Source organism: Neovison vison, chromosome 8 (assembly GCF_020171115.1).
Source record: "Neovison vison isolate M4711 chromosome 8, ASM_NN_V1, whole genome shotgun sequence".
In the NCBI taxonomy this organism is placed as follows: Eukaryota; Metazoa; Chordata; class Mammalia; order Carnivora; family Mustelidae; genus Neogale; species Neogale vison.
The window spans coordinates 57,115,188-57,128,772 of record NC_058098.1 but is presented as its reverse complement, the minus strand read 5'-3'; the positions used below and the strand labels follow the sequence as shown (position 1 = coordinate 57,128,772).

The window sequence follows — 13,585 nt, the reverse complement described above, 5'->3', positions numbered from 1 at the left end:
TTTCCAGTTTGTGAATTTCTATCATACATGGATGCTGAATTCTGTTAAATGACTTTTCTATATCCATAAGATGATGACTTTTTCTTCTTTAAATATATTTATTTACTCATTCTCAAAACTGAGCCAGCCTTCATTCCCAGGATAATGTTTATGTGTTTTGATAGTTTATATCTTTTAAGGAATAGCCATATTTTATCTAAGCCTTTGAATCTATTAGCATAGAATTGTTCACAGTACTGCCTTATCATTTTAATATCTGTAATGATGTTATTCCTCCCCATTCTTTCCTTCCGGTATCGGTAATATGTGCCTTGTCTCCTTTCTTTGTTAGCTGGTCTAGTTTATCAAATTTTATTGATATTTTCAAAGTACTAACTTCTGGCTTCAATGATTCTCTATTAGTCTTGTTTTATACTGCACTGTTTTCTATACTTTCTTCTTTTTGCTTACTTTGTTCTCCTATTTTTTTAAAGATGGGAAGCTTAGACTATCGATTTGACCTTTTTTTCCTAAAGCAAGCATTTAATACAAATTCCCCTCTGAGCATTGCTTTAGCTGCATCCCACAAACTTCAATATGTTGTACTTTCCTTTTTGATTTTTTTTCCAAATTCAAGATACTTTCTAATTTTCAGTAAGACTTCCTCCTGGACTCATGGGTTAGCTCAGTCGGTTAAATGCCTGCCTTCGATTCAGGTCATGATTCCAGGGTCCTGGGATGGAGTCTATCATCAGGCTCCCTGCTTAGTGGGGTGTCTGCTTCTCCCGCCACTCTCCCCCCTCATGATTGCACTTGATCTCTGAACTAAAATCTTAAAAAAAATTTTTTTTTCATCTAATCTCATAAGTGCAAGTCAAACTATTCCATAAAACTTTACTAAGATTGCCAAATTACTCCCATCCCAATTTCTTCATGAGTGTTTTTAGCCTTCCAGATAGTTACTTGTCAAGTCTGGCATCTGGGTACTTGTTGTACTCACATTTTTCTCTAACTTCATCTTTAAAAAACTGTATCAAATTAAGAATAAAAGTTTCTGAAATCTAAGTACTGTGTTTCTCTGTATTTATTGCCCCCAGCTGAACATATAATGCACAATTAAGAGGTGGTCATATAGATCAACTTAAATCTCAGCTTCATGACCTTGGGCAAGCTGTTAAAACTCAGGAGTCTCTTTTTCTTCACCTAAATTATGGGAATGAAAATACCTATAATATTTTTATGAGAAAAGAGACAATGTCAAAGCTTTATGACAGCATCAGTTATGTAATAAATACACAATAAAATGGTATCTATTACTGTAATTATAACATAAGCACCAAAATTACTAAAATCTGTGAAATATAAGAACAGGAAACTGAGAGGTCCTAATATTTTTTCAGTGGAGCAGAGATACTATTTTAAATCAACTTATCTATCAAAAACATAATCAATTATATGTCCAGATTGACGAAAAGGAACCAAGAAACCAAGAATAAACAGGTGATTCCTCCAGATCTAAGACAGAAAATGTGTAGGATAAACCTTAGATAACTTGTATTGGAAAGCCAGGAAGAGGTCTAAGAATACTGTAGTCTTGTAGGAAAACTCACAGGAACCAACCTGAATGAGCTCGGGCTGGCCAAAGATGGAACAATTTAAATAAAAAAACATGAATGACTTTATGAGATAAAACCATGTAATTACATAAAACCCCAATAGCAGAAAATGATACACATCCAAAAAACAAAATTACACTCATTGATCACCTCTGAAGTTGCTAAGACACTAATTTATTATTCTGAAAATTAATGAAGTATAAGAATTAAGCATTTATTCTAGCTTTTCTGCATGAACTACATTTCAGGGAAAGCTTTTCTTTAAAAGAATGCTAATAAGTGTAGAAGAAAGGACAGAATATCAAAACTCTGCAACGATCACCAGCTGGACATTAAATTATTAGGCTGAATATTAAGTTACTATTAGAAAAAGTCAGTGGAGTACTTATATAATAGACAAAGGTGACAATACCTAAACCCAATGATCAATACTGACATCACTAGAAGTGAGACAACCAGATCACATGCCTCCTGACATGAGGCAATATGAAATACACACTACCACTTGGAAGAAGTCAAGCTGCTATATCTAAGAAATTATAAAGGACAGAAATGTCTATTAGCCAACACCAGGAAAATGGCATCATATAAATCCAGAATATGAGAAATTTTAAAGAATAATCCAGTATCTGTGACTAATAAAGGGTATGCCAAAAACAAGAATAGGTAGTGGTATCAGTGAGAGCCAGATATATCAACCAAATGCAATGTGTGGATCTAATCTGGATCCTGATTTGAACAAATCAATTATTAAAAACATTTTACAGATAATGGGAAAAATTAAACATAGCCAAATGCTGTCAAGGAATTATGTTTATATAATACAAACTCTACTTGGCATTAGAAAGTATTTGTTAAAGATATATACTAAAGCAAAATACAAGTAAAACAGTGTGTTTAGAGTACATTTTACAAAGTCATCTCCCAGAATAATCTATTTATCTTACCTATTCTTTATTTATTTATTTATTTTTTTAAAAAGTAAGCCCTACACCTCATGACCCTGAGACTGAGTTGCATGTTCTACCAACTGAGCCAGCCTGGTATCCCTATTCTTTAAAAGGAAATGCTGTGGAAAAAGTCAAATAATAATTAATTTGACTTTTTCCACAGCATTTCCTTTTCTGACTTAATTCAATTCCCTTTTCCAACACAGACCTATAGCTGTATGCCAGAAGCTTTTAGACTATTCAGTTAATTAAAAATACTACTTACCCTGAGCTTGTAAAAGTTTAAGGGTAGCCTCAGCTCTGGCTCTGGCTTCTCTCTGGGATTTAGTTAAAAGTTTCCCCTCTTTTTTAAGGCGTTCTTTTCTTTCTTTCTCTTTTTGCTTTTTCCTTTCTCTCTTTTCTTGTTCTAGTCTTTCCTGCATAGGAGTACATAAATAAGACAAAAATTATATTGGCATAATTATAAAATTTAAATGAAAAGAACCCAAACTCAAATATAAAGCTCTTAAGATACATGTAAAGTATTACACTAGGAATACCCAAATGAATATTTTTATGGTTGTACATAGTAAGTATTAATATCAGGAAAGTAGTCTAAGTATTGGCAAGGATCGTAACCAATTTCTGCATCTGAGGAAAAAAAGGTAAGACTTTCTGGATTGCTTCATCTTGTTTGTATCAGAATAATAACATAACTGAAATACAACTATGACACTTTTAGAATTAAAAGGTTAACGGTATCTTACAGACCAGAGACTTGAAGTTATGCAAAACTTCATGAAAACATACCTCTTCTTTACGCTTAGCTTCTAACTCTTCAAGCCGCTTTATGCGTTCCTCCTCTTCTCTCTTCTGTCGTTCTTCTTCTTCTTTAAGCTTAGCCAGAGCTTCTTGCATAGCTTTTACTGTGGCTTTGCTAGGCCCTTTTTTCTTCTCTTTCTCTTTTTCTTCCTTTTCTCCTTTTTTTTTCTTCTTCTCTTTTTTCTTTTTGTCTCCTTCATTGTCATCTACCAAAAAAGAATAGAGGCAAAGTGTTTTTTAAAAAGTTGTTTCCTGGGTACCTGGATGGTTAAGCAGGTCAGGTCATGATCCCAGGGTGCTGGGATCAAGTCCCACATTGCGCTCCCCCTCTTCTGCAGGGATTTGGCTTCTCTCTCTCCTTCTGCTGCTGCTCCTGCTTACGTACACTCTGTCAGATAAGTAAAATCTTAAAAAAAAAAAAAAAAAAAGTTGTTTCCTAAAGCAGTGACATGCAAACCCCAGAATTCAAAGACCATATTGGGCCAAGGCTGATGCCAGCAGCAGGGTAAGGTCCATCAAGGGGGTACCCAGGATAGAATAACTCAAACCATCCAGCTGCCTCCTTAGAAGCCTACAATACTGGTGTTGCTCTAAATGGTCCTGCAGTATCCAAGAAGACAGGAGGATCCTGACAGCAGGAAGAAAATACACTGTATTTAATATATCTCTTAATCCATGATATCTGAATTCCTGCCTAAATTCTGTAGCTAGTTTTGCCTTTACAAAATGGGGATGATAGGAATGATGCCAACCTTAAGGGGATATCAGAAGGACAAAATAAAAAACAGACATTATATTCCAAGAGCTAAAATTTATGAAGCTACTTGTGGTGGTAATCCTCAAAGATGTCCAGACAATAAAAATTTGATTAAAAAAGGTAGGTCAATTTTTCCATTAAAAGCTTTCTAGTCTAAAAATAACCTATGTGAATCACTTGATCTTTATTCTCCTTCTGAAGGAGGAGGATTTTAGCTAGAAAACTTATTTTTCGTTAATTGGTTTTGGCATAAAAACCTGGCTCATGTTGCTTAAAAGATGTTAACTAATTTTAGCATGTTTTTACTTTTCTATTTCATAGACTGAATTGGGTTTTTAAAAACAGGAAAGTATTTATAAAAGTAAAAAAAAAAAAACCTTGAAACAAGAAAGAATTATTATCTGACACTGAGATATCAAAAGGAATAAACTTATCATTAGGCAACTTCCAGTCTTCATCAGCAGCAAAACTATTTTCACAGTGAAATTCTTTAAAAAAAAATCCTACTCTGTACACAAACTGTTTTAAAAATATTTTACACTATACAAATGTTTAACAATGGAAATCAAAAGTACTTAGATATAACTTTTACAAGTCCTCTTCTTACAATTTAAGTCCCTGTACAACAAGGGCAAAAAGCAATATGGCTCTGGGGCAAAACTCAGACTATCAATCCAAGCCTTCAACCCTTTCCTTGGTAGTATTACCAACCTTCAGCAGCTGTGGGGGTCTCTCCTTTCTCTTCAGAGGCAGGGATTGCTCCAGTATCTAGGGTCACTCTGGATTTTACAGCTTCTTCTTCAGATTTCTTTTGAGACTGTTGTTTACTCTGATCTTTTTTCCCAGTCTCTAGCTCTTCTTTTTCTTTCAGCTTCCGCAGTTTTGCTTTTTCTTCATCTCGCTTTTTTCTTTCACGTTCTTTCTTTTCTGCCTTCTTTTGGGCCACTGTCTTAATTTTGAAGGAGGAGTCATCGTCTTCATTCCCACTCTCCACATTAGGACCTGGCTTATTTTTTTGATTTTTTTTCTGTCCTTTTCTAGAGGGCATAAATTCATCTGATTCATCACCACTTTCACCTGAAGAATTTACTCTAGAACGCTCTTTAACTCTCTTACTGTTATCCTCATCTTCTTCTGATCCATCCCCCTTTTTATTTGATTTCTGAGCTTTCCCTTTAGCTTTTTTAGAAAGTTTATTAAGATCATCATCATCATCATCACTCCCAGAGTACATTTCCACTTTTGGCTTTGCGGTCTTTTTTGATTTTGAATCTTTATCTTCCCATTCTTCACTATCATTATCATCAAAACTTTGTTTTTTGCCTTTCTGTCCTTTCTTTTTTTTATCTTGTTTTGAGATGGATTCTTCTTCATTATTTTCTGTTGGCTAAAAAATTTCCATTGTTAAAAATTTTAAGTTACATTTTATTTTTTTTAAAATAATAGACTTCTCAATCACATATTTTACTAAGTACACATAGAAAAAACTCTCAAAACAACTTCAAAATAAGGTCCTTTCTATAAGAATATAAAACTCAACCAATACCAGAAGCTAGCCTAGGCCTCAGGCACATTTGACATTCACTGTAAATTTCAAAATCCAGGTGCTCTGAAGTACTAACCATCAGTTCACATTCATTACCTTCTCACATGGCATACAGAGCCTACAAGGAAACTGAAAGGAAAAAAACATGCCTATCACTTTCCCATTATCTGAGGCTCTCCAAATTCAAAGAATGAAAAAGAACGAACACAGAACACTGGAGATGAGAAATGTTCTATCTCCAATGTACCAATTTTATGACTAGGCAACATACTACAAAATACCTTTAAATTCCCAAATAAAAGGTTCTTAAATCTGTGAAAGGTTTTAAAACACATTATTTCTTTTCCCTCTTTGGCATCAGAATTTATAGAAATTTTAAACATATTCACACTGCTCAAAAGCTTCCAAAAGCAGCTCCCCAAAACTGGCACTAGGACACAAAATAGGTAACAATGGTCTGTTTTTCACCTTTACTGCAGCACTTTCTCTGTCAGCTTTGATGCCTTGAGCTTCCCAAGACAATTCTTCCAGTTCTTTCAGGATATCATCTTCACTAGAAAAGGATTAAAATCTGATTAAAATTAAAGGATTAAAGGATTAAAATCTAATTACAAGGCACTGAATTAGCTTAATAGGTCAATCTCATACCAAAACTTATAGAAATCAAATATATTTGAAATACTTACTCAAAGTCTGGCTTTCTTTTATCCTTTTTCTTTTTCCCCTTTGACTTTTGAGGTTCCTGTTCTTTGGCAGCACCAGCTCCTTCTATTTCTGCAGCCAAGGCATCAAGATCAATGTCATCCTTGGCACTTAAATGAAAACAAAGAAGACCTAAATGTTACTCAAGAGCAAAACAATCTATCACATTAACATCACATTTTGCTTTTTCTCATGTATTAGCAGTCCATTGAGAAAAATCATTTGGCAAGTTCTTTGATGAGAATATCTGAATTATATCTACTAACCAATCAGCCTCCCTGCATCTGTTTCAATAAAGTTACACTCAAATCAGAAAGAACTATAATGAACAGCTCCAGGAAAATTGAGGTAACAAGGAAAGGAAATTAACTTTTGTTGATACCGAAGTTTTTTGATGTGTGCCTGAGACAAATTATTTATAAAATGGAGAGAGCTTAAACAATAAAACCAAGTATTATTACTTTATTATTAATAGCAACACCTAAATATTAGAAGAGCTATTCATTTTGACTTGGAATAGTAGAAATTTTAGAGCAGGAAGGAACTTTAGAGACCATCTAGTCTATTATCTCATTTTGCCAGCAGGAAAACTAAGATGCACAAAGTTTGAATGCCTTGAGCAAAACATGACCACACATCCAAATCTAAATGAATCAGGAATGATTTACTAAATAAAACACATAAAATATCCAAAACCCAGAACCAAATCTGCTCAGAATCTTTTATATTCTTGGTTTCATTTCCAGTTCCATCCCACAGTGTCCTCACCTTCATATACTGGAATAAACCAAATTATGTTTCAGTTTAAACTACAGAAAACCAAGGAGGTCCGTCAGTCTGAAATGTACAAGTATGAAAGGTAGGTGAATCCAAATAAATGACACAGTAAGAAAACATAAACTTTGAGACGCCTGGGTGGTTCAATCGGTTAAGTATGTGCCTTTGGCTCACACCATGATCCCAGGGTCCTGGGATTGAGTCCCGTATCGGGCTCCTTGCTTAGTGGAGAGCTTGCTTCTCCCTCGGCCTTAAATTCCCCCTGCTTATATGCTCACCCTCTCTCTCTCTGACAAATAAATACAATCTTAAGAAAAAGAACAAAGAAAACAAAGACTTCATGCAACATGACCCTCCACTTTGCATACCTTGTTATACTTCATTTCAGTAAAGAAAATTTCTTGAGAATAACTTTTAGGTCTATGATAAATATAATTTTAAGATTAAAAGAAACAATGAGGATACAAAATTTATTCTCAAGGATCTTAGAAGAAAACAGCAAATCAATAAAACAGGAATTGCAAAATGCCAAGAAATGAAGGAATTTATGCTTTTATAATAGCTGTCCAAAACTAATTCTTTTGTCTTATATTTGATAGTGTACTTGAGAAAGATTATATAACACTGAAATGCTGCACTGGAGAGGACTTCCTGAAGCATGAAATCCACAATCAGAAAGTCAGACACTTCCTAGCAGGAGACGAGCCTGGAACCAAGTACTGAAGGAGTTGGACAAAGGAGGTATGCATGTATCAGACACAAGAAGTATAAAAAACCTAAAGATGAAGTACATGATGTCTTAAGAAGACTCATAAAAGGGTATCTGAACCAACTGAGACTTTTTCGTAAGTTATGGACTTCCTGACCCAACCTAAGATCAAGGGACCCAGGAACAGGATGGGAACTAGACATGGTATTTTCAGCAATCTTTCCAAGAGACTGTGGGCCCAATTTGAGTAGTTACCCTTTTTAATAAATGTAGAAACCAAGGCTGGGAGAATTCACCTAGGATCACATAAGGCAGAGATGGGATTTGAACCCAAAAGTTCTGATTCCTCAGTAACAGACTATTAACTCTCCTTACATAACTAAATTTGCATTTTAGAAAGCTACCTCTGGTCGAGGGCAGTGGCTCAGTGGGTTAAAGCCTCTGCCTTCGGCTCAGGTCATGATCTCAGGGGTCTGGGATGGAGCCCCATGTCGGGCTCTCTGCTCAGCAGGAGCCTGCTTCCCTTCCTCTCTCTCTGCCTGCCTCTCTGCCTACTTGTAATCTCTCTCTATCAAATAAATAATTAAAATCTTTAGAAATCTACCTCTAGTATGAGTGGAGGCAGAAGAATCCCAACTAGTCAGGAGGCAGAAGACCAGTTAGAGAGCTTTTGTAGTTATTTATAATGAGAAATAATGAACCTGACTTGCAGCAGTGGCAGGCAAAATGATGTAAGATACATACTGAGGGGATCAATCAGCAGCATTTAAGTGACCAATTGGATGTGTTGTATGTAGACAGGAAAGACTCAAGAACTATCCCTTAGGTCCCATTCCATAACAGAAACCTAAGCCTGGCCAAGTATCAACCAGCACTATCTCCAAAGGCATCTCTGCCAGTGTTTCACACCACAGAAGCTTCTAAAAACAAGGTGCAATGGGAAGATGGTTAATGACAGAAGCTTGGCACCTCACCTCCAAAAATCTGCCAGCTCTCACCTGAACTAAATTTGTCTTCTCAGAATAGCTTATGACTAGCTATATTTCCATAGCAGTCATTTGTTATTTAGCTCTACAATAAATATTACTGAAACAAACATCTCCAGGATAACAGTATATAGGACTACCTTTGTATGCTGTTGAGTCTGAGGCTTCTTCTGGCTAGTAATGAAAGACTGACGGTTTCTTTCTTTTAAAAATTTTGTTTATTTATTTGAGAGAGAGAGAGCATGAGAGGGAGGTGGGTCAGACAGAGAAGCAGACTCCCTGCTGAGCAGGGAGCTCAATGCTGGACTCGATCCTGGGACTTCAGGATCATGACCTGAGCCGAAGGCAGTCACTTAACCACTGAGCTACCCAGGCACCCCAAGACTGATAGTTTTTGAGTGCTTTTCATACATCAAAGCATTGTGCTGATCAACCACTATATATACTATGTATCATTTACTACTCGTAACAACTCTATGAAGTTAAGCTTAAAGACAAAGATAAAAAAGAATTTACAAAAGACTAGAAAATAGCACACCAGGAACTCATGGCCCAAATCTGACACCAAAATTGTGCTGCCTTCCTTAAAAATAGGAGATCATCATGTTTCTGAAGTTGTCTAAAAATTTAAACATACCTAACAAAATGTATCAGTGATACACAACACAACTTAAGTCTTAACCACAATGGTTTATGAAGTGTTCCTTCAATATGTACTGAAGTTACTGCCCCAGACTCAGGACGATGTCCTAAAAAGCCAACGATATTACAATGACAGGAATGAAAGTAACACACACACAGTTATCAGTTGAAACTTGATACCCACACTCTCAGCACTACTTCTGTACCTGCCCACTACAAACTACAGCTTTAAGATTTCAATAAACCAAAGATTCAAATCTGAAATCTAGTCATGCTGGTAAAAAAAGCCTTAAAACCTTTATGGATTCTATAGAAGTATTTTTCTATAGGTATACCTTTCTGCAAACCACTTACTCTTCCCTTTAACAAAGCTATAATATTCCTATTAATATTTCCTATGACAGCCCCCAATCCTTTATCCTAAACTTACTACCGATTTAAAGAAATAAAAAGCCATTTTCTGTTGTACTGTGTTTTCACAGGCCATATTCCTCTATCAAAACAATAAAAATGTTTTAACTTAGTGAATTTAAAAAATAAAGCTATTGGGGTGCCTGGGTGGCTCAGTGGGTTAAAGCCTCTGCCTTCGGCTCAGGTTGTGGTCCCAGGGTCCTGGAATTGAGCCCGTCGTACAGCTCTCTGCTCGGCAGGGACCCTGCTTCCTCCTCTCTCTGCCTCTTTGCCTGCTTGTGACCTCTGTCTGTTAAATAAAAATAAGTTAAATATTTAAAAAATTAAAAAATTAAAGCTATTAAAAGTTATATGTAGACTGGGGCACCTGGGTGGCTCAGTCGTTAACTGTCTGCCTTCGGCTCAGGTCATGATCCCAGCGTCCTGGGATTGAGCCCTATATTGGGCTCCTTACTCGGCAGGAAGCCTGCTTCTCCCTCTCCCACCTCCCCTGCATGTATTCCCTCTCTCTCTTTCTGTCTTTGTTAAATAAATAAATAAATAAAATCTTTAAAAAAAAAAAAAAGTTATACGCAGATTTTTAAGAAACAGCCAAACTATTTTCTTTCTTTCCTTTTTTTTTTAAGATTTAATTTATTTATTTGACAGAGATCACAAGTAGGCAGAGAAGCAGGCAGAGAGAGAGAGGAAGGGAGGCTCCCTGCTGAGCAGAGAGCCCGATGCGGGGCTCAATCCCAGGACCCTGAGACCATGACCTGAGCCGAAGGCAGAGGCTTAAACCACTGAGCCACCCAGGTGCCCCTAAACTATTTTCCAAAATGAGTTTACCATTTAATATTCACAACACAATGTATGGAGATGTCCATTTTTGTCCTACATCCCAGCCAATATTTGATATTATGGCTACTGTTCAAGATACTCTAACAGATATGTGGTGATATCTCATCTTAGTTTCCATTTCCATTTCCTTAAAGGCTAGAGTAATTAAAGCATTTTTTCCTGCATTTATTTGCCATTCATACGTACTATTTAGTTAAATGTCTGTTTGTATCCTTTGCCCATTTTATAACTGGATTGACTGAATGTTGAGTTTTGAGAACTAGTTTTATGTTCTGAGTCACTGGTTAAATGTGGTTTATATAAATTTTCTTCCAGTCTGTAGCTCATCTTTTAACAGGGTTTTTGTAATCAAAGGAAAAATTTTAATTTTCATGAGATTCTCTTTATCAAAATTTTCTTTTTGAATCATGCTTTTGGTGTCATGACTAAGAATTTTTCACCATGTTCTAGGACTTGAAAATAAAACCTGTTACCTTCTAACAGTTGCATGCTTTAATGTTTTATGTTTAAATCTATGATCCATTTTAATCTTTTTTTTAACCTATGGGAACTCAGCTGCTCCAGCTACATTTTGAAGTATCTATCCTACACTAAACTGCTTTTGTGCTTTTGTCAAAAATCACTTAGCTGTACTTGCATAAGGCTATTCCTGAGTCCTGTATTCTGCTCTACTAATCTGTGTGTGTCTCCCTCTGATATTAACAATCATGATTAATGGACCTATATAGTAAGTTTTGAAATCAGGTGGAATGACTGTCTCCCTTTATTATTCATTATGAGAACTGTTTTACCTATTCTTAACTTTGACTTTTCAAATATATTTTAGAATAAACTTCTATGTATCTATGAAAAAAGTCTTGCTAGAATTTTAGAAATTGTGCTGATTATATACCATTTAAGAAATCTGATTAATTATATAAAAAAAGATTTGAAAAGAACACCTTCATTATGTTATATTCATAGACTAGAAGACAGTATGTTTCTCCATTTATTTACATCACTGATTTCTTCCATCAGTGTTTTGAAATTTTCACAAAACTAGTGTTTTTTAAATAATTGGAGATTTTAGAATTCAGTTTCTACATATTCATTACTAATGTACAAAAATATGATTAGGTTTTATGTTGATCTGTTACACTGCAACCTTGTTGAACTCACTTATTAGTTCTAAAGTTTTAAAATTGACAGTTTCGGGACACTTGGGTGGCTCAGTTGGTTAAGCCACTGCCTTCGGCTCAGGTCATGATCCCAGGGGTCCTGGGATCGAGTCCCACATCAGGATCCTTGCTCAGCAGGGAGCCTGCTTCCCTCTCTGCCTCTGCCTGCCACCCTGCCAGCTTGTGCTCTCTCTCTGACAAATCAATCAATCAAATCTTAAAAATAAATAAATAAATAAAATGGACAGTTTCTAGACGCATCATGCCGTTTGCATATAAGAACAGTTTTACTCCTTTCTGATGGGTTCCTTCATTTCTTTTTTCTTTATTGCAGTGGGTACAACTAGTGCTATGCTGAACATCAGTGGTGAAAGCAAACATCCTTGCCTTATTTCCAATCTCAGAGGAAACTTAAGAGTTTTTCACCTCTAAAGATGTAAGTTGCTGGCTTTTTGTAAATACCTTTTCAAACTGAAGAAGTTTCCCTTTATTTCTAGTTTTTTGAGTTATATTCTGAATGGGTGATGTATTTTTGTCAAAAGCTTTCTGTATCAAATAAAAATTAAAAAACTGTTTTATGCATCAACTGGTATAATAATTTTTCTTCTTTAACCTATTAATGGGGTGTATTACATTTATCAGTTTCTATATCTTTTATCACCTGAATTCACTCCACTTGGTAAAGTGTATAATGTACTTGTACTCAATTCTATTTGTCAATATTTCACTAGCAACTTACACGATCTAGATTTATGAGGATATCAGCTTGTAGTTTTCTTTTTTGTGCACACCACTTTCAACTGGCTTTGAAATCAGGGTAACACTACTTTCATAAAAACACCTGGAAGGGTCTCTTCTTCCACTTTCCAGAAATGATTATACAGATCTGCTATTAATTCTTCTATAAATATTTGGTAGAAATCTCCAGTAAAACCGTTGGATTCTGGAGATTTATTTTTTAGGGCATTTTAAATTATAAATTCCACTTCCTTAACAGGCATCATCAGGCTCTTCAAATTGTCTATTTCACCTTGGTGAGTTTCAACACCTTGAGAAGTTAATCTATTTCATCAAAATTATCAATTCATGTGTATAGAGACTGTTCAAAGTATCTTTTTTCTTTATCCTTTTGATGTACAGCTATAATACTATCCTTTATTTCACCTTAAAGGCCTGTATCTTGTAAACATATTGAATCACTAATTTATAACCTTCCAAAAGAAAGCACTAGTTCCACGTAATTTTTCTGGTGAATTACAGCACTTAAGGAAAAAAATTATACCATTTCTCCACGATCTCTAGAAAATAAAAGCAGAGTCTTACTAACTCATTCTATGAGGCCAGCATTGCCCAAAAATCAAAACCAAAAACAGTGAAAGAAAAAATTACAGTATCGCTCATAAACAAAGAGGTAAAAATCCTCAAAAAAAAATAGTAGCAAATTGAATCCATCAATGTATAAAATGAGTTATACACTATGACCAATAGGAATTTGTTTCAGATATGCAAGATCCAAATACAAGAAATACTGCTGGGGTGCCTGGGTAGCTCAATTGTTAAGTATCTGCCTTCAGCTCAGGACCTTGATCCCAGGGTCCTGAGATCAAGTCCCACATCAGGCTCCCTGCACAGAGGGGAGTCTGCTGCTCTCTCCCTCTCTCCCACTCCCCCACTTGTGTTTTCTCTCTCTCTCTAATAAATAAACAAAATCT

The 13,585-nt window shown here is 35.5% G+C and overlaps 1 protein-coding gene across 2 annotated transcripts in view; it reads right to left on the bottom strand.

Moving 5' to 3' along the window:
* EIF5B (eukaryotic translation initiation factor 5B) overlaps positions 1-13,585 on the bottom strand; it is an 81,072-nt gene that overhangs the window by 37,883 nt on the left and 29,604 nt on the right. For both annotated transcript variants that reach the window (XM_044263665.1, XM_044263666.1), the window contains exons 2-6: positions 6,336-6,461; positions 6,118-6,202; positions 4,815-5,490; positions 3,335-3,552; positions 2,811-2,961 (exon numbers count right to left, since the gene is read on the bottom strand). In XM_044263665.1, coding sequence (XP_044119600.1) covers positions 2,811-2,961; positions 3,335-3,552; positions 4,815-5,490; positions 6,118-6,202; positions 6,336-6,461 — 1,256 coding nt within the window. The remainder of the gene's footprint in view (positions 1-2,810; positions 2,962-3,334; positions 3,553-4,814; positions 5,491-6,117; positions 6,203-6,335; positions 6,462-13,585) is intronic.